This window comes from Neolamprologus multifasciatus, chromosome 16, assembly GCF_963576455.1.
Source record: "Neolamprologus multifasciatus chromosome 16, fNeoMul1.2, whole genome shotgun sequence".
NCBI classification, from domain to species: domain Eukaryota; kingdom Metazoa; phylum Chordata; class Actinopteri; order Cichliformes; family Cichlidae; genus Neolamprologus; species Neolamprologus multifasciatus.
Genome location: NC_140454.1, coordinates 10,550,021 through 10,571,621, shown reverse-complemented (window position 1 = coordinate 10,571,621; position 21,601 = coordinate 10,550,021). Strand labels below are relative to the sequence as shown.

The following is a 21,601-nucleotide window of genomic DNA, read 5'->3' as shown; positions in this document are numbered from 1 at the left end:
TTTGTTCACTAACACACGAACCGCACACCTACATTGTGTTTTAATAGCATTATTAAGTCAGCAGGCTAATTTAGTGATCCATCTCATGGGACACCCCCAAATCAGACTGGTAGGCAATACAAGCAAAAAGAATAGAAGCAGTCAGGAAAAAAGTGCACAGAAAACATGAGTGAATTTAAACGGGGAGGAGTGGCAGAGGGTTTATATACACAGAAGGAGGGAGAGCTGTCAGTGTGGGCCTTTCTCAACAATACAGGTCACCATAGTTACAGAGGCTTTCTGCAAATCCAGCTGCCTGAGGAAGATTAGCCTGCGATGTCCAGAGCGAGAGGCAGCGTGGTGTCACGGCTCCATCGCTGCTGAGGATGGATGAATACCTGCAAGAACAGCTTCGTGTTCTATGCTCGGTACACTGTGTTATAATGTAGACAGTCAAAGTGTGTGGGAACTAAAAAGGGCTCCAAACGTTAGCCAACCATACAAAACACTGACTGCAAGCTTTAAAGCTGCTGCATATATCCTTCAAATCTGAAGAATGCTCCTCTAATCAGGAACTGCTGGAGGGTAAAACCTTTCACACTACAGTTCCCCCATCAGTATTTAAGTTTTCATGGTTAATGCTGTTAAAGTTGTCCTTATTTACACGGTATTTATGATTCCTTTATTTCTTCTCATCTAAAATAAGATTATAGGTGCTCATGTGTGCTAAAAAACAAAAAATTAATCCCTTTATTCTAAATATAGTGAAGATAAATCTGAGATGGGCTATACTGGTGGGTGAGTGAAGTAAAGAGGCACAGAGGGTCATTAAATTCAAGTACAGCCACAATTGATCTAAATGAGTGTTTTCATCTGCTGGAAAACTAAATGCCTCCAGCGTGCTGGGAAGCAGCCAGGAGCCGTGAGCACACAAGCTGGATCCTGTGGACATGCGGGGTTATGAACAGGGTTTCCCTACAGGAGAAGTGTGAGAGCAGGGCTGTACCCCCAACCTCTGAGTGGAAATAGAAAATATAATTGTGTCCTGCAGGCATGACTGAACTCTGCTCCTGGTCATCTTTACCCTTACTTCCTTTTAGATAGATACAGGTGACTGGGGAGGAGGGACATGGACAGTGTTACTAGACGGGAGCCTCAATACACTGGTGTGTGTGTGTGTGTGTGTGTGTGTGTGTGTGTGTGTGTGTGTGTGTGTGTGTGTGTGTGTGTGTGTGTAATGAATGCGTCTCCTCTTATGTAGAAATATGTTTACATGTGTCTCCCTTATGGTGGCAGCAGCAGGAGCTGTCTCTTAGGCTTCGCTCTCCCCAGCTGAAGAGGTGTTCTGCACTTCCTCCTCCAGGATGGGAACGATCAGGTTGTCCTTGGACATCAGGTTGTACTTCATCACGAAGCGTGTGAACCGGTGACACAGGAACGTTTCATTCTGCACACAGATATATGTAGCAATGATCACACTAGCCAGTTTTTGTCTCCTTCACAGCACCCAGTGTGACTCCGAGACTCCACTGCTGGAAATGTTTTGTTCTAAAGCTGAACGATGAGAGGCATTTGTGTGTTTCTACTTTATGGATTCAGAACACTCTCCTGTCCTATGATCACGTTCCTCTTACTTTCTGAGAAATAAGCATATATGAACCTTAATCCTCATGACGGCAGAGAACAAAGCATGCTGCCATTTAGGGGTGGGCGGTATAAACGGTATACGGTAGAGGTTTGGTCCGTTTACAGCACCCTGCCATGTGATTGCATTTGTCCCTAACCATCAGGAACCCTCACGTTAACTTTTGAGTGGAAAAAAGTTAGCATTCATCCTCCAGCTTCACTGTGTTAATGTTATGCTAACATAGCTGTGTCGCTACCATGTAGCATCATTATATACCAGCTAGCCCAACTTCAGTAACCCTACAAACGTTACTGCTGTTTAGTTTTCTGTCTTCATTTATGTTGGAAGTGATAGCAGAGCTGTACGTTTGAATTTTTCAGAAATCTCTCAGTCAGAACATGCTATATCATGTTTAGGTGGAAGCTAGCGAACTAACTTCCTGCTAACTTCTAACTCTAACTAAATTTAATAAATCCTGTTTTCATGGACGTCTGGATGTTAAACTTAATTGTTACACCTGGTAAAGCAGCAACGATAATCACTTTATTAAAGATGAAAGAATTTAGACAGTTTTTAACTCTCAGTGATGCCGCAGTGTTCGTTTGACTTTGGGACCTGAAGCAGACGGAGTTTTGGACCCAGATTGCTCCGTGAGGCTCCAGACTACGGCAGCCATAACGCTCCAGCAATCTCCAGCAATGTTTCATCTTCTGACAAAAACTGTAACAATATTGTAATAAATAGGCATGTTTATGTACATTTTCTTATGTTAGAGCCGTGACTTGAGTTCAGGAGATAAGGTGGAAATAAGGGAGGACACAGCAGTGGTGAGTGAGGCAGATGAAGTAGGAGGAGAACTGTGATTAAAAAAAAAAAAAAAAAAAAAGACAAATGTGCAAATCTTAAAATCTTCACTTACAGTTTCAGAGTTGTGATTTGGACATATCAACAAATAATTGAAAAGAAAAACTCAAAATAACCCTCCTTGGATGGGATGCCCTGCTGATGGTAGCTAGTTGACACATCATTCAAATTATTCTTTCCTTAGACATTATGGACTTGTATAAATAGTCTTTTGTTAAGCTATTGTGAACAAACTGCTTATATCCCACGCAGCAGGTAGCTGGCTAACGTTAACGTGCTTGCTCACCAGTGTCACCATTAAAAGGCCAAAAGTTTGATTTGATGCACTGACGTGGAGTCTGTGCGTAGTTTGCTGCCACCGAGCACAGTGGAGGTAAAGCACTGAGTGATTGTTCATAAGCATCATTTCGATTTCTGCAGAGAACTGATCCACAGTTTTTCGTGTGAAGTCACTCAAAGATGGGGAACGCCTCACTCTGTTTTGTTACAATCAATTTAGCAATTGAAATGGAAATGAAATGGGGAAAAATTAACTTGAACAGAGCACATTTACTTAAAACAAATGATGAACACACTAAAAATACAAGAGAGACTATATGAAAAGACTATAACAGTCTTTATGACCTCTTCAAGTTTGGTTTCTGTAACAGCAAAAAGAAAAAACAAACCCATATACCAGGAAGGAACAAATAAAATCACATTTTAGAATTTCTAGCTTGACACCAACAACCAGAGAGCGATGGGGAGCAAAGGTTGTAAACGCCTACCTCATACTTGTCAAATATCTGGCGATGATGGAAGTAAGCATGAGAGAATATCCTATAGATGCGACGACAAACAGAGCCCAGCTTGGCCACTGATGACTCCTTGATGCTCACCCTGTAGACACAAACCAGTGGTGATTTAGCTTGTGCACTGGGAGCATCACAGCATGGGTTTCCATAGCTGAGCAGCTGCTGGTGAAATGTATAGGTGCCCCATTACTTTGTCCATACAAATCCAACCTCATCTAAGGCACTGTAATAAATGTGCTTTAGCCTGTCTACAGTGTGCGCACATGCAAGCCACTTTACAACCCACCACCACCCCACCTCCAACACTTTATTCCGTCTCTCATTTAATCAAGTCATGTCTGTGGTGGCTGATGCCTGCTCTGGGTCTCAGAACAGAGTCAAAGTCAAACAGCAATTTAAAGTAATACAGTTGTGCATAACTTTTAATAAAATTCTGGCAACCACCAGCACTACCCCACAGCTTCCTAGCAGACACACCTGTGGTATGAATTTGAAAAATCCTACATCCCCCCTCGTTCTCGAGTTGTCACATTCACAAGGGTTTTTAGAGAACTTGACCTCTGACCTTTCGATTGACGTAACATTTTTTAAATCATCTGAGATTTTTTAGTAGAAGCACCTATTAGAGTCTATTTGAAGCTTGAGTACTTTTGGAGCTTGGATACTGAAATCAGATGCCTGCTGAAAATGATGCCTCAAGAGTATTAAGAGTGAACAGAAACAGTCTGGTTATTCAGCTTAGCAGCTAAACAATGACCTGAAATTGATTTGATACTATTCTATAAATTATAGCTGCTTAATGGAAAATGACTGACCTGCTGGGGAAGTATTTGTTGCTATTAAGAAGGCAGGCAGCTCCGTCCAGCGTGTGCCTGGTGTAATCGATGGCAGGGCACTGTGGAAGCAGCAGCATCACAAAACACACACAAACCCATCAATGTGAGAGCAGCTGCTTGAAAAGCTTGAGTGACAGTTGGAAGCTTTGACTCACTTCTTTGGGTGTCTTGTGGGCAGCACATAAAAAGATCCACTGCTCTGTGGCTGTCATCTGGGTGCAGGTGTCTGGATGGCACTCACTCTGCAGGCAGAAACACCAAAATCACTGCAGCTAACAGTCTCTTACTAAACTAACTACTTGATGTTCCTGAACCCTTCTGCACTAGAGAGAAATGGTTTACAAAGAGTAGCAAGCCTACATGCTGCTGACTTATGTGTCAATGACCATTTCTGCAGACTGCACTATTTTTTTAAACCTTAAATGAGACCTGATTCGGGATCTATAGAGGATTAAGGCGAATTTCTAGGGGTGAAAGAAAGGAAGTTTGTGGTGATTTAGTGTACTCACCTGCAGTTTCACAGCTAGCCCGTTGAGCTCCAGGCAGAACTGCCTACAAAAGGATCCAATAAAAGCAGAGTTAAAACAAAATATCCTCTGATCACATGATTTTTTCTTCTGCAGCCAGGTTTTAGCCCAACTGTGAGCACAAGATTTAGCAAGTAGAGATCGCCTATACTTCACTTTCTTTTTATCTAAAAGCTCCTCATATCTGAACAAAGAACTGGTTCAAAGAATCTCTAGAAACAGCCTGGTCTACATATTCAACTTAATTTAATAATTTCTTCAGAGATGTTACTAAAAATGGATTGCACGCAGTAGAAATAAGCACAGGACCGAACACAGAACTAATGAAGCCTACAAAACATTTCATGTTTTAGAAACAAAAAGTACACTATATATTTGCTATACTGTGTAGGAGCTGCCAGCATATAAAAGGACATTTTATAAATGCTTGTCTGCAGCTCTGATCCTGTTTAGAAATATGTGCCCCAAGACTTCTTACCTGAGGTGCTCATACTTCCACACGCCCTCATCCTGACCCTCAGGTGGTTCCAGGATTTTGTCGATATTGGAGCAGTCTGATCGGATGTTCTGCTGAATATACTGACACAGAGAAAACACAGACACATTAGTACAGACTCTCACAGTCCAGTCTAACTTTCATCAAATGACACATGATGAACACACAGTGAATGTGTTCATACATCACAAAAGGCCAATGACAATGCAAACAGTGCGCACCAAACCAACAATGTGTTTGGAATAAAGTCAGAGCCGCACAAGGTAGGCTGACACACACAGCAGAGAGCAGCGCATGTGTAAATGTTTGGGCTACTGTCAGCCACACCGGTACGTTAGAAGTGAGTCAGATGAAAAAAAAGAAAATAACAGAAATGTTGAGAAAAACTTGAGTGACAACATTATTAAAAACAAGATGTCACAACAAGCACAGCTCATAATCCAAAGCTCACAGTGCTAACCCTACTGCTTAAAAGAAGGCACAGAGGAATTTGGAGAGATTTTGGGTACTTAAAGTCAGAAAAAGCAGCAAACACTGCAAACTGTCTCAAAATCATGTTCCGACAAAGGCATGTAAAGACAACACATGATGCCTGCAAGCACAGTCAAAAATGTCAAATTTAACTGGCTGATTAAAGTCACTGACCCTCAGTTCAATGTTTTTCTGTGTCAGGACTTCATCCAGTTTCACCTAAAGAGCTCTTTGGTTAAAAGTTGGTTTTAAAGTTTACTATACATATAAACTCACTTCACTAGGTTGAGTGTGAAATCCCCCCACAGTTTTTTAAACCTTTAACAACATTTACACTGACCGAATATAGAGCTCAGGATTGTGACATCACTAATGTAATGCATAATGGGATTGTTTTTCAAGCAAGTTCGAGTTGATAATGGAATATATGAACGTTTTAAAATGACAAAACAGCACATGTGACTAGAATGGAAACCCTTTTCCAGACAGGAAGCAGCAACAAGGAGCTTAGCTTGGGTAGCAGTTGGAAGAAGGAAACGTATCACCTTCAACAACATTTTGAAAAAATATGTTAGTGTGATCACAGGAATTTCATACCACAAAGTTTTAATTACACTATATTTAACTGTTGTGGTTACATGCTGTTGGGCTGTTGCTATGCTACACACCCTAGGTGTGTCAGTTATCTGGGTTGTAGCTACCTGGCAGCATAGCTGGAATCAAAGAAAGTATTCATGCTTTGATTTTGAAAAACAGATTCTGCGATAGTGTGATCATGGCCGGGCTACGAAAGTGAACACACAGAAGTCAAGGTGGATACTGCTGACTAGTATCAATGGAGAACAAAAAAAGCTCCTGCAGCTGGTGCTACACCACAGCACAAATTGTTGCAATGACACAACCTGCCATAATAAAAGCCAAAACTGCTATGCATCTGAATGACTCATTTTTCAGACTCACAGTACAGTTTAGTTAAAGTATGTAGTAAAACTAAGGTTATTATTACAGTGCAACATTAAATTCATTAGCCTGTTTTCCTCCCTAATGCCTGCTAGGATCTAACGTTGTTTTGTTTATGTGAACAACATGGTGCCTATCAACATGCTTTGCGATTTCCTATATTTACTATGTAGTCAAATTCTTGCCCAATTTGAGCAACTTTAAGCTCAAGCGATAAGACAGCAGCACCAGACAGTCTAAAATTGGGTGGGGAACACACCCACACACAAACACACACATGAAATGTCAACCCACCTGTTGGACAGCCAGGGTGCTGTCCATCTCCTCAAATGATTCATCCGGCCAGTTGTAGAAATCCTGCACAATGAAGAAGGACAGAATTAGTGTGCACTAAGTGTTTGGAATGTATCGCCAGTTATCCAAAAGCTAGTCTATATAATATGACTGTCATCAGACGTAAAGTGAAAAGAAATTGCCAATCCTGGCAGTTTATATATCATATGACACACACGGAGAGGGGGGTAACGGAATGACAAACTGTCGGTGACAGGTGAAGTTTTTCGAAGAGTAAAACGTTAGTACCTAAGTTAACAGCCATAGTTTTTCTACATTAGTCTGAGTTCCGAAGGCAGATAGCTAGCTACATAGTTATGTATCGTCTATTGGGATATGACTATTTCCTGCAAAGCTCCGGCGAAATTAACATTTTTTCCCGGACGCGTGGATCGAGGTATGTGTAAAAGTGTATCATCAAACTGGCGTAGGAATTATTCAAGCCGAACACTTATTCAGAACAGGGAAAGCAGGACCAAGAGTCGCTAACATTACTCCAGGAACTAGACGGAGCAACCGCTAATCTTAGCTAGCTGGCTATTTCCAGGTCAGGCCCTTCCTATACGCTGTCTGCGACAAAGTTGTCGCGAAAATAAGGACGATAATGCTGTACAGCACCACAGACGCAGCTTCTCCCAGCCGCGGAGAGGGTTCTTGTACTCATGCTGGAGTGGTTCTACAGACCACAACTCACCTTCGCCTTGGTTCCAGGCCGATTCCTCCTGAGAACTGCAGTACCCTCCGCCATGACCATCTCGACAGAATACCCGGATGTTCGTCAGCCGCGGTGTTGTAGGTGCTGAGCGGATACGGTAACACAAAGAGGCTCAAACTTCATTCTTATGTAAGGAGACCCGTATCAGTGATAGGGTACTCTTCTTTAGCCAATATGCAGGGGGTTCGAGTACCTGCAAAGTGCCAATGAGAAAGACACAGACCAACCTGACAAACACCAAAAACAGTGTTTAATGTTTTTACAGCTACGCATGAAAGCTGGGTGCACTGCCTCAAAGTCTGAATTATAAGGAAACCCAGCTTTCTCACTTTGTCTACAAAGAGAGGCGCTGTGATTGAGTTAGGAATCTGTAGTTGAGTTAGGAATATGTAGTTTTTCGTTTTACTGTATGTTTTTCTATGTGTCATGGGTTCCTTAGTTACAGGCGGGATTTGGCTGGTTGGGGAACCTTAAAATCGGATTTAGTAACGCTGAGAAAAGAATTCTTAGAAATAAATCATTTGTTTTGATCAGCTGATCTGTGCTGCTCCTTCCACATGCACTGCTCGTTGTGGGTTTAGTCATATACATTTAAGATATAAGCAGGTATTTCAGGGTGCATGTGGCTGATTTCCCAACCCAAACACACTTGAAAGTTAGAATAAAAGTGAGAATTTAGTGGGTGAATCTAATCAATAACCTTAAATATAGATTGATATCTGCTACCCTTGCTATAACCTAGTATTAACCATGAACAACTGGTCTGCTCTGTACCAGTCTAATATATACTTTACTACAATCTAACCAGTTTTGCCTGAAGTTCAAATTAGTCAAAATGAATATACTTCTGGTTTGCATTATTTTTCACAAAACCACATTCATCAGTACATTATGTATAAGTTCAATATTTGATTTTAAAACATTAATTAGAACAGTATGGTCCCACTTTAGCAGATGTAACTTATTGTGCAGTCCTTACTTTTGAAAATAATTTCTCATTTCCCTTTCAGCTACGCAAATCTTTCTCCATCTCTCAGCGTCACACATTGTTTCGTTTTTGTTTCTTCTCGGCTTTGAAAATACAGAAACTTTACATCATTCCTTGTTCCAGCCCACGTTAACCCTATGGTTACAAATGTTATACTACTAAATGCTGTGGTTTTACTGTGATTTCAAAGGTTTAAAGCAATCACTTGAAGTGCAGCAACACCATCTGAAACTACAACACCCTCTGCCAACCTAAAACTACAGCAAAACCAAAACAGCTAAAAGTTATAGCAGCACCTTTTGTGTTTAGCTTTTTCTGTGCTTGCATTTTTGTCTTTATGTGAACAAAAGCCTATTAAACTTTCCTTCTGCCAAGATTACACAAGTATCACACAGTTTCAGGCGGAGGTGTGTCAAAGGAAAAGCCCAACAATGAGTCTTCACTTTTATTATTGTAACAAAACATGATTAGAATTATTTACAGGAACACAAAGAAGGGGGAAAAAAAAGACAGACATGAATGAACTTAATTTCTTCTCTCCGGGGATGTCAGGGACTTTACATGAGGACTGGCGACTCATTCAACATATTTACCGAGGATATCTGCATCACGGAACAGGAAATAGTCCTATGGGAGAAAAGACAAGAAAAAATTTAACTAATTTCAGCACAAAAGTGTGGACGGAGTCTGAGGAAACTGCACCGCACCTTGTCATCCAAAATGACTTTAGTCCCACCGTACTCTGGTAGGAGAACCTTCTCCCCAACCTTCACGCTCACTGGATGGATTTCTCCCTTCTGAAAGAAGGATAAAAACATGTTAGGCATGAAGTAACACCACAGTTGTTACTGAGTCTTTTATATTTAAAAATCAATAAAAATCTGTATTTTTGTTTCACCCTATAATTTACAAGAAAATACAGTCATGCAGTGGATGGCCACATGACACGTAGCTTCCCTGATCCTAACAGCTTTTTAAAAGGCAGATGACTGAGGATCTGTGCTTCAGCAGGAGTCCTGTTCACTACTGTGTATTTAGAGATACATTTTTACTGCAGTTTTTAAATGCATCATTGAGAGAAAAAACCTAGGTTAGGTTAGATCAGGTCTGAAGGTCAACCAGACACTGTGACTATGTTAGCAGTGCTAACCCAATTCTGTAACCAGGGTTCAGGAAATAGTAAAGTCCAGATTTTATTCTCTTAATGCATCATATTTAAAGGTGCAGCACCTTCAGAAAACTAAAACCAGAAATTCAAAAAACCATAACAGACTTTATTTTGAACAGTTTTGCTTTTGCAGGAGCAACTGTGTATACAGAAATAAGAGTCGTGCGCATAAAAAAAATTATGCGCAGTGTGTCTAAAACAACCTGCATCAGCCTAACCCTTTAAAGCAGGGGTGGGTTACTCCAGGGCTCAAGGATCGGGGTCCTGCAGGTTTTAGATGCGTCCTTGATCCAACACAGCTGATTCAAATGGCTAAATAACCTCCTCAACAATTCTCGTACTTCTCCAGAGGCCTGGTAATGAACTAATCATTTGACTCAGGTATGTTGACCCAGGGTGAGATCTAAAACCTGCAGGACACCAGCCCTCGAGGCCTATAGTTGTCCACCCCTGCTTTAAACCCAATCAGGGACACTGAAGGATAAGCAATAACTATAATATTGGAATCTTTTCAAAGTAAAACCCATCTCAAGCATGATATACTGATTCATAACTGTCTTGTTTTGGGGGGAATAAAGTTTCTGTTTAAAAGTTCTTAATTTAATTATGGTCTTTATTATTTATTAATGGTATTGTGCATTGTGAGATTTTCATGTAGTTTAATACCAACTGCAAAAACAAGCTTTAGTTTATAAAATAAAACAAAAACCATACACTCTTCTTGTAGCAGCTATGCCATGTATGCTTACCTGGGTGACAGAGCCAGGTCCGACTGCCACCACTGTAGCCTGCAGCACTTTGCCTTGAGACTTCTCTGGCAGCATGATCCCCCCCTTTGTTACCGTCTCTGCTGTGAAGCGCTCCACAAGCACCCGGTCAAACAGAGGAAGGAATTTTCTGAAAGCCTGGAGACCACAAAGACAGGACATATTAGCACGACTATCACACTATGTTTAGGTGAACTGGGCAGCTAATGATTCATCATTAGAAATAAAAGTTGGAGGAAAAGAAAAATCCTACAAATTTGACTCCAAACTTTTAAGTTGGCTCTCTTGTGTAACACGCCCCACTCCCCTGACTTATGTGTTATGCACCATCTATACACACACACTGATTTGCTGCAAAGGTTTTAAAATGTGAACATTAACTAGATTCAGTGCTTCACATGCTTACAGTTAAGTCAAACTGTAAGTTAATACAGAAACGTGCTGGTTATAATACATGAGTGAATAATAAGCTGCTGGGTTTGAGTTAAAGAAAGAGGGTGGAGGTCAGCGACAGAGGCAGCCTTTGTCAATCAGTTTCCGCTAAGCTGAAAATTAACTTTTCCTCATTTATCTACTTGAGTCTGAAATCACGAGGGAGGACAGCAGCTGTGCAGCATTTCAAAGAGACACTGATCAACTTTTTTCTGTCACGACTTTAAGGACAACATTTGTTTAAAAGCAACTGCATGAGTGACCTTCAGTAAAGGTCATTTGTGACTGTGATAGAGGAGGGTGATGGAGTGGGACTGGTCCCAGTTTGATAAGTAGGGAAAGGAGGTGGAGCTTCCACACTATGTCTGAGGGGTCCAGGCCAAGGACTCTTCACCTCTCCACTGATAAAACAAACTAACCAACATCAATCAGCCCTGAGCCTGGATCAAACATCCTCCTGCTCACTGGTACCAGATAAAATCCAAGGCCAGACGAAGCAGTTTTCACAAAGTTCTTAACAAGTTGCATAAGCTCATTATGATTAGCCCCACATTTCTGTCAGATGCACCAACTTTTCTCCTTATACTTTAGCCACTGATAGTGTTTTGATTGGCTTATGACCTGACAACAAAACCAGATGTATACTAGACATCTACATTTTAAATTGAGTATCAAGCTAGTTGAGGATCTAGTTTTGGTTTCTACTTAAACAAGAGTTCAAAAGAACTACCCACCTAAGTGTCTCATAACATTTCAAGATGGCTGACCAGTGGCAAGACTCAATACTAGTAGTAACCTGTTCTATACAATGAGTACTTTTGATTTTGTACATTTTTAAATATTAGCATTACCTTTACTTGTGACAATGTTTCTACACAGGGGTGATGCAACTTTTCCAAAGCAAATGTGTACAGACAAGTATAACTCCCGCTACACTGATAAGCCTTTAAAGAGATTTACTGCAGTAAAAAGCACTCAATTTTCCTCAAATACGGTGGATAAAGTACTTGAGTACCTCATATTTGTCCTGAATGCAATCTGAGTGCATGCTGCTGTAAAAACTACTTTCAAAAAAACTAAACTTCCGCTGCTCCTGACTCAGAGGCCAGTATTGGATGTCAGTAGTAGTTCAGCAGGAACAATGGGACTGCCTGTCGCTCCTCACTAAATCTCATGCCTGGAGGTTTGTGCCCTTGAGCTTGACAGTAAACGCAAACTTGCTGCACCTTGTGTGTGTATGTGTGTATGTGTGTCTGCGCGCGTGTGTGAATGAATAAATGGCTACACTAAGTGCAATTACTTACCTTTTTACTTAAGCTAACAGTGCGCTCATAGCTGTACTTGTATACAGGTCTTATGATCCCTCATCTAGGTTTAGGCTTTGTGGCTTGCCATTAAGACAAACGTGCATTTATTTAAGCTCATTCTTAGCTCCCTTGCAGCGTGACCTTGTCACTGATGTTCACTTTAGCTAACATGCGGCTAAGAATAATTAAAAGCTGGTCAGTTTATTTAAACCGTCTACTGACTGCGTCACCTATATCAAAGAACTCGGCGGTGATTGACGCTCGTTTTTTGTTCGCCTTTTTAAAATTAACCAGGCACCTTACCATTTCTGGACGTGTGTGAGGTCTGAGAGCCGGCGTGGATCTGCACCCCGAATCCTTGGTGAGCGTGAATATGGCAAGCTGAAGGATATCTCCACGTGAAGAAATATCCAGAATGCGCATGCGCACTAACCTGCCCTGACCTCGTCAGGCGCAACGGAAAGTTCTGGTACACCCAAGGCCAACATCAAAATATTTTTTAAAAGCACACACATTATTTAATAAAAGCAAAACATGTACGGGACATTTTCTAAAACTGCTTTAGTTACTTTTATGTCTTTGAAACACTCCGAGCTGAGGCAATGTTGCACAATGTCAACTTTGACCCTTTTTTTTCCGCCAATGGCACGTCAGAAAATTCTGGAACCGTCTGCCCAGGAACGAGCATTAATTTATAATTCTACATATTTCTATCCTAATTAGCCTATTTTACACACTGTTTTGACTTTATTTTATCGAGAACTATAATTCAAGTAATAGTGTGCCCGCACGTCATTATGAATTTTAAAAGAAGAGCACTTTTATTAGGTAGTTATGGTTTATACACAGTCTGGGCGGGCCGGTACATAACCCGGATGTACTAGGCCATGTGCAGTTCTGTCTCCGTTACTCCACACGACTGTTCTCTCCTCCAGTCGTTATATCATTCCGTCTTGCGGACCGGCTAGCAGCAAACCTTTACCTCAACTCACAGGTAAGTGTGGACACTGCTGCCAGTGTCTGAAGCTACTCAGTTTACGTTACAGCCCGTATACTCGCGAATAGCGCTAGCTTTTATGTAGAGTACAATCTGCGCATGCCGCTCGGGAGGCTCGAGTTTGATAGCTCTGCGCTAACAGATTTCTTCCCCTTCTAACTGCAAGGACATGCGAGTGTGACTACAGACTTTAACCGACAGGCCAGCTGTCTCTGTGCTCTCCTTCTAAGTGTATTGTCTCGACTGTTAAATGTGCTTTGCTCGTGTGGAGTAAGAGGAAGATAGCGAGTGATTAAAAGCAGTTAAAACCTCCCAGTGAGACCGTGTATGAGCTGAGCAGGGATGGAGAAAGCACTTCCACACGTGCTTTCACAAATTTGACCTTGTGACGCACGACCTGAAGAGCGCACGCGTGGGGTGGACGTTTCTTAATCCAGTCACGGTTAATGCGCATAGAATTAACAGTCAAGAGACTGAAGCATTTAGAACATCTTTTAGTCAACTATCGCATATTTTTGAAGTAGTTACACTTAATTGATTTTTTTATATTCATCTGCACTGAATTTACTATGGTTATTGGTCGCTCAGTAGCTCAAATACAGCTTAACCTCAAGTAATTACAACAAGAATGGGGATAAAGTCGCGGGGGTGGCGTTGTACACAACTTTTAAAAACATGGATAATCTGGGGTTACAATCCTGTGGTCCTTAGACCTTAATAACAATCCATGGTTGTAAACCCCATTTAAAAATCGCCGATAACCGACAAGGGGCTCTTGCATACTACTACTGCACAATTTAAACTCGTAATAGCTTGTTGTTCTTGCAGTACTCAATTTACAATTTCTACTTTTTGATAATTGATATGTTACTCAATGATTAAAAGATGGTCATTATTCGCTAAGCAGATGTGAACTGGCTGACTGAAGTCACTGACAGGTTTTCCTAACAGGTTGGCTCTGGGGCTATTTTGTCATTTTTACTAACCCCTTAATGAATGTTAAAGAATGTTTCAGGCTCTTTTTTGGTTTGTTCGTTTGTTACAAGGACATTACACTGCTACTGTTCTATCAAAATTTTAATCGAATATCCTCATATGTGGCTGTCATTTTTCTTAGAAACAAAAATCAGGTGTTTAAAAAAATCTGGTAATTCTTTGTTTTTACATTCATCGGGCCCCAATATGTCCAAATATCAAAGAGAAATTAAAAATGCATGCCGTGGAAGAGTTCGGGTTTTAGGAGGTTAATGAAATATCTTCCAGTTTCAACCACTTAATTGACACATTTTCAGATATTCTGGCTGTCAGATTGTGTTGTTCAACTATTAATAAAATGTATTCAGCTGCACCTCTCTTTACTTTTAATATGTAGGTAGGCAGGCAGGCCAAAACCAGTATTGGTAACACTTAAAACCATTAAACTTGCAGATTAATGATAAATCCAGGGGACTCTGCCCCCTTGTTGTTTAGTACAACTAGAGATGTTCCTTTATTCATTCATTCACAAGTCTCATGTCATGCCGTCTGCGGCCACTAGGGTGTACTTATTACATATGCAAAGAAATGTAATTAAACTTTGGGATACTTGGAGTATTATGGCCTAACCTGTGTTTTCCTCCCACAGACATGTTTCGTTTAGCCACAGTCATGAGGCAGGTGAGGCCTGTGAGCCGGGCACTGGCTCCCCACCTCACACGAGCTTACGCCAAGGATGTGAAGTTTGGGGCTGACGCTCGTGCCCTCATGCTGCAGGGAGTGGACCTGCTGGCTGATGCCGTGGCTGTCACCATGGGCCCAAAGGTAACGCCCCCTTTGATTTTTTTTTTGATTTTTTTTCTTGAATATCAGACCAGCTTTCTAGGAGACTGTACAGAAAGATCCTTAATATCTTACACTGAGTGTTGGTGTAGGCCAGGGGTCTGCAACCTTTAAGACACAAAGAGCCATTTGGAGCCGGTTTCCACACAAAAGAAAACACTGGGATCCGCTAATACGTTTTGACATCTAAAATGAAGATAACACTGTATATATTGTTTTTTACCTTGTGCTTTGTGTGAACAACTAAGGTGTGTTGCTTATGAAATCCATGAAGTGCTACAGAGAAAATCACATTTTATTTATGTACTTAACACATTTTGAACTCTTAAAGAAATATAACAAAAGGAAAGACACCCATCTGAACTAAAATGATCCATGTAGCAAACAAAAACTGTTGTGAGCCACCCTTATATCGCCTTTGGGCTTTTGGAGCCTTGACCTGACTTTTAAAATCAAATTCGGGAAAAAAAAGCACTAAGCTGCTAAAAAATGAAAAATAGATATTTGCAAAATTCTGCCTAAATATGTATTTTACCTGGTTAATGCGTGTGGCGGCGCGTGGTCTGCAACGCCACTGCAGCGGAGGCGGGCGCACCTGAGCTGCACCTGCAATCACACCTCGCCACCTTAACGTCTGTGCTCGCTCTGCTGTTGTGTTGGTGTGTGTCGGGCTGTGAGCTGAAAAGCTACAGCTGGCTGTATGTGTACAGCAACCGTGTGTGAAAAGTGGTCAATAAAGAGATGCTGAAAAGCGTGTTCATGCAAACATCGTCGGGTCTGCCGTGATATGTTTACAATGGGACTTCTGCTCCTGAACCTCTGCGCACAGCGTCTGCAAATCGGGGCTGTATGAAAGAACAGCTGCTGACATAATGTGGATCCGAAGATCCATAATTGGCCTACCTGGGGTTGAAAGTCTCGATAAATGCACGGCGTTTCGGCGGGTATATCGGCTTCCGCGAGTGGGACTCTTATTTTGAGCAATGAAAAAATACTAGAATATAATTTTATTTTTATATTTCAATATTACAATAATCTTCCAATTTAGAACTACAAGTTAAAAAAAGAACTAACATAAATAAATAATAAATAATACACTTCAGCTAAATGCTTCCAATTTATTTTCCCAAACCACGCAGAGCCGCAGTATAAGGACTATGACTTGATGCCACAAAGGGGTACCCTGCCCTCCACAGGCAGAGAAGGGAAATCACTGAATTTCTTGCCAATAGCAGGTTTAATTTCAGCAAAGAATTGAGATGTATTTGGACAAATAAAGCAGATATGCTAGCCTAAGTCCTTCATCAGCCAAGTGTTAAACAAAATGCATTAATCATTATGCTAAATGCATCTTGCAATGCAACAAATGGCATAGACTTAAGAAAATACTGGAGATGAAAGTGATTATTTGTCTTTGTGAAACATATGTGCAGAACTTTTTATCTCACAACTTTCTGGGTCGTTTCAGGGTCGCACTGTCATCATCGAGCAGAGCTGGGGCAGTCCAAAGGTCACCAAGGATGGCGTGACGGTGGCAAAGAGCATTGATCTGAAGGACAAGTACAAGAACATTGGTGCCAAGCTGGTGCAGGATGTGGCCAACAACACCAACGAGGAGGCCGGCGACGGCACGACCACCGCCACTGTACTGGCTCGCGCCATCGCCAAGGACGGTTTTGACAACATCAGCAAAGGTGCGAACCCTGTGGAGATTCGCCGAGGTGTCATGATGGCTGTAGAAACCATCATGAACGAGCTGAAGAACCTTTCAAAGCCCGTCACAACCCCCGAGGAGATCGCACAGGTATGGTAATGTTTCTGCTGTCTCCATAAGGCCTCAGGCATTTGGGATTTGAGCTTTAATTATGAGTCTGCTCTTTCAGGTTGCTACAATCTCAGCCAATGGAGATGTGGAGATTGGCAACATCATTTCTAATGCCATGAAGAAAGTTGGCCGCAAGGGAGTCATCACCGTCAAGGTTGGTTTCAGAGGTTTCCTCCTTCTGGAGAAAAGCTCATTTACTCGTCCAATGAACATTTACTGTCTGATTTTTGAGGACAGCTTGTAAATGTTTGGTTCAATTTGCCAGGATGGGAAGACTCTGCATGATGAGCTGGAGATCATTGAGGGTATGAAGTTTGACCGCGGTTACATCTCACCTTACTTCATCAACACTGCCAAAGGTAAGGCTGCTGAACAGGTTTCAGCTGTGCATTACTGCTCACTAAAAGTTTTAACTGATAAACCGGTGCTGTGCACTCATTATAAAATGACCAGTTAGTGTGAATGGCTTGTAAGAGACACTGTCCTCCTACAGGAGCACAACAAACAAACCGTATCTAAACTATTTTTCCTCTTTAGTTGTTGCCATTTATCTCTTTGTAGCTGCCTGACTAGAATGTCCAGCATAACATGTTAGTTTCTTAAATTTTTATTTTATAGGTTTAGACACTTTGTAAATGTGTTATTTCATGTAGAATAGAATAGAATAGCCTTTATTGTCATTGTACAAAGTACAACGAAATTGGAGTGCCACTCCCTTGGTGCAAAATGCAAAATAAATATAAATGTAAAATATAAAAAGTACAATAAAACAACCGTAGTACTCAGACAATAATAAATACAATATATACAGGATAGCAGCATAATATAATAGTATGAATAGCAGCATAATATAGTGACAATGGCAAGTATAGTTAAGCAGTAATGTAATATTGTAAACATGTAATATTGGTTTGCACCACCAGGTGGTGCAGTCAGCCCAGACAAGGTATTTGTATTCAGTGGTGACTTGGAAAATAGGCAAAGTCCATTGAGGTAATGGGGTTAGGGCTAAGTAAAGCGTCTAAAGTTCAACAGCAGTGTGCTTCCAAAAACATCTCAACACACTGACTTGTTAAGTGCTGCCCCCTGCTGGAGAAAGTGTATGCTTTGCAGAAGGTATTTGGAAAAAGTAACTCGTTGATAATCAGGGAAAGCCCAGAAGATCATCTGACAGTGTTTTAAACACAAGTCATTATCTGTGACAGTGTTGAAACGGTTTGCTTTATTGAATCATTACAGTGTTTTCACTTGCATCCAAATATAATCTTGAGACAAATTTGAAGTGTAAAAAAAAAAAGAGAGAGAGAGACAGAAGCTTGCTTTCAAACTTGTCTGAGGTTGCAGTCGTCCCCATCTAACATCGATACTGTGTGCTGACTGGATTTAACAGTAAAACATGCAGGTTTTGTAACCAATAAACTGTGAATGGTTTTCATGTGCCAAGTCTTGTTTCTTCCTGTTTCTACCAGGCCAGAAATGTGAGTTCCAGGATGCCTACCTGCTGCTGAGTGAGAAGAAGATCTCCAGTGTCCAGAGCATTGTGCCAGCTCTGGAAATTGCCAACCAGCACCGTAAACCTCTGGTTATCGTGGCAGAGGACGTGGATGGAGAAGCTCTAAGCACCTTGGTTCTCAACAGGTACATTGTTGTTGTGAAGTCGGGGACTGAGATGCTTGTTAACTGCTTAAGGGGGAAAAAAGGAAACTACACTGAGGGAACTTTGAATGTGTAGTAGCTATTTATTTATTTTTCATTTCTTTTCAGGCTGAAGGTTGGGCTTCAGGTGGTAGCAGTTAAAGCCCCAGGCTTTGGCGACAACAGGAAGAACCAGTTGAAGGATATGGCCATCGCCACCGGGGGGACTGTAGGTTCTGATCAGTCTTAAGTGTGGCAACTCTTTATAAATCTGAACTGCCATCTGATGGTATATCGTTCTTTGTGTATCTGTAGGTGTTTGGGGATGAGGCTCTGGGCCTGGCTCTTGAGGACATCCAGGCTCATGACTTCGGCAAGGTCGGCGAGGTACAGATCACTAAAGACGACACCCTGCTGCTGAGGGGAGGAGGCAGCTCAGCTGAGATTGAGAAACGGGCGGCAGAGATCGCCGAGCAGCTGGAGAGCACCACCAGTGACTACGAGAAGGAGAAGCTCAACGAGAGGCTGGCAAAGCTTTCGGATGGAGTCGCCGTGCTCAAGGTTGGATTCGGCACCATTTGTGGATGAGTGTTTTTTCCTGTCGAGAGGCAAAGCTGTGACACGTTTGCTATATTTCAGGTGGGAGGAACAAGTGATGTGGAGGTGAATGAGAAGAAGGACCGCGTGACAGATGCTCTGAATGCCACCAGGGCAGCTGTTGAGGAGGGCATTGTTCCTGGAGGAGGTTGTGCCCTGCTGCGCTGCATCCCCGCCCTCGACACCCTCAAAACTGCCAACTCTGACCAGAAGATCGGTAAGATCGTGCTTTGGCCTCTTCTCGGTAACACCCATACTCCTAGGGTTACATACGTACTGCGGTTTTAACCAGCGTCTCGATCTAAACAGGTGTGGACATCATCAGACGGGCGCTCCGTATTCCTGCCATGACCATTGCCAAAAACGCAGGCGTGGAGGGTTCACTCGTTGTGGAAAAGATCCTGCTGGGATCCCCTGGGATGGGCTACGATGCCATGCAGGGAGAGTACGTCAATATGGTGGAGAAGGGCATCATCGACCCCACAAAGGTACAGCTCAGCCAATCGCATTCACTCGCAAGATGGATGCTATATAATTTTTTGTTTTGGGGGGGGTTTCATGGCAGATTATGGAGGAGCTTTAACTTTTTATTTCCTCCTCTTACAGGTGGTGAGGACAGCACTGATGGATGCTGCAGGAGTAGCATCTCTGCTCTCCACTGCTGAGGCTGTCGTCACAGAGCTCCCCAAGGAGGAGAAGGAAATGCCAGGGGGCATGGGAGGCATGGGTGGCATGGGCGGTATGGGGGGTGGAATGGGTTTCTGAGCCACTCCTCCTGATCTTTGTGTACAGACTCAATCAGGAGCTTAGTGGAGCTGGAGAACTGCCCCCACTGAGCTCTGCCCACAGTGATGGACGGACTGACGTCGAATATGTCAGAGATGCAAATGTTTGATAAATGCTCAAAAGACTTGAGAGCCCACAGAGTCCACCTGCTACACTAGAGTCCTCCTCAAACCTTTTCCATTAGCACTTAACTCCTCGTCAAATGCTCAGACTTAAACTAATACCAGTGAAGAAGGAAATTCAGCAGTGTTCATATTTGAGGATGGTTCCAGTTTATTTCTACCTGATGTATTTCCCGTGTGGGTCTTTAGATCATGAACTTTGTACTCACTACATCTGTTGTAGGGAAACAAGGAGTTAAACTTCTAAACTCCAGAACATCTGGGTCTCCATCCTCTTGTGTCCCTTCATTGGCTGTCTCCTCTGAGTGAGAGCGGCCTTCTTCACGCCTTTGCTTTCCAGGGACCCAGCTGTACTCAGAAGCACAGCTCTCACCTGCTCATCGGGAGGCTGTGTTTCAGGTTACATGTTGGGTTCACATGGGATTGCTTTCCATAAATGGAGGGTATGGGTTTTGCACAAGTCCAATGTTCTTTGAAAGGTAGACGGCCTGAATTTCTGCCCAGATTTACAGTTTAGTGTGGCAACTCCTTGTTACCCTGAACCTCTACGACACAATCCAAAATGAGTTTGACAATGAGCTACAAAAGGGAAATAAGCAGGGTGGAATAAACTGTAACTATCCTTAAATGGACCACAGAGCCTCAGCATCTGTCCTTCACTCGTCTTTTTTTTCTTCTTTTTCTTTTTTTAATTATTTGTATGTGTTGTCTGTGATTGACTTGAATTCATCTGTGATTGAATTAAAGCAGTTTTCGTACATACATGGAGCCTTTCTCCATCTTGTCTTGTTACAACTGGACAAAGAGTGCCTAAGTGACCAGAAGTGGAGCGTCGTCAGGAGCCCTTGTAGTCTGAATGTTTACCGAGTCGCGTTTCTGCATCGGAGTGTACAGCTGATTGTATGTGAGGGGCTCGCGATCCTTTGCTACGGAGTAGATGTGAAATCCTCGTTTCCTCCATCGTGGCACAACACTCACAGAAAGCAACCGGAGAGTGATCTTTGTCTTGCTCCAAACAGCAGTGATGGTTCCACTACTCTTGTGTAGATGTTAATTTTTTTTATTTTTTTTTTAATTTTCATTAATAAACTCTTATTCTGATGTGCAGATTTGTTTGTTTCTGCTATGTAGTCTCCACAAGTCCGTTTGCTTCCTTTAGTAAAGCAAGTTGGGGTTAAGTTTGTCTTCTCAACCATAGTTCACCTTCTGTTCAACCATCCAGGCAGAAGCTGAAGATGTCTTGCTAGTACAACCATGAAAACGATACAGATGAAACTTGTGCATAAACATTAGCAGATAGAGGTTTAAGTACAGATTTCTGCATACAAAGTTTGTCCAGTCGCTCCCACCTATTTCCAAACCATTCAGGCCTTATTGTTGCAGAGAGGTTACTGTATCCAGAGTGTTTTGCTACAGTAGTTCCTGTCAAAGTTGGCTTTAATGTTTAACCTCAGTCAACGGCTAATAATTGTCATGCTAAGTCAGGAATGGCTCTATAACTTTGGGACCAAAGTGAGCACTCTTTGCCTCTATGAAGCTGTTGGGACCATTTAGAAA

The 21,601-nt window shown here is 42.0% G+C and overlaps 3 protein-coding genes across 3 annotated transcripts; 1 reads left to right on the top strand and 2 right to left on the bottom strand.

The window, feature by feature from the left end:
* Positions 1–1,146: 1,146 nt before the first annotated feature.
* LOC146500314 (MOB-like protein phocein) lies at positions 1,147–7,715 on the bottom strand. Its single transcript, XM_085135444.1, has 8 exons — positions 7,582–7,715; positions 6,849–6,911; positions 5,106–5,206; positions 4,610–4,652; positions 4,256–4,342; positions 4,080–4,159; positions 3,238–3,349; positions 1,147–1,426 (listed from the first exon to the last, which is right to left on the bottom strand). Exons 1-8 carry the CDS (start codon positions 7,639–7,641, stop codon positions 1,292–1,294), a joined length of 681 nt encoding a protein of 226 aa, XP_084991570.1. The 5' UTR covers positions 7,642–7,715; the 3' UTR covers positions 1,147–1,291.
* Positions 7,716–9,021: 1,306 nt separating this feature from the next.
* On the bottom strand, positions 9,022–12,702 carry LOC146500313 (10 kDa heat shock protein, mitochondrial). Its single transcript, XM_085135445.1, has 4 exons — positions 12,568–12,702; positions 10,508–10,663; positions 9,298–9,387; positions 9,022–9,217 (listed from the first exon to the last, which is right to left on the bottom strand). Exons 1-4 carry the CDS (start codon positions 12,685–12,687, stop codon positions 9,167–9,169), a joined length of 417 nt encoding a protein of 138 aa, XP_084991571.1. The 5' UTR covers positions 12,688–12,702; the 3' UTR covers positions 9,022–9,166.
* Positions 12,703–13,122: 420 nt separating this feature from the next.
* On the top strand, positions 13,123–21,326 carry LOC146500312 (60 kDa heat shock protein, mitochondrial-like). The gene is made up of 11 exons (XM_085135442.1): positions 13,123–13,258; positions 14,886–15,061; positions 16,548–16,883; positions 16,963–17,058; positions 17,170–17,263; positions 18,374–18,542; positions 18,669–18,768; positions 18,855–19,100; positions 19,179–19,353; positions 19,446–19,624; positions 19,743–21,326. Exons 2-11 carry the CDS (start codon positions 14,888–14,890, stop codon positions 19,899–19,901), a joined length of 1,728 nt encoding a protein of 575 aa, XP_084991568.1. The 5' UTR covers positions 13,123–13,258; positions 14,886–14,887; the 3' UTR covers positions 19,902–21,326.
* Positions 21,327–21,601: the final 275 nt, after the last annotated feature.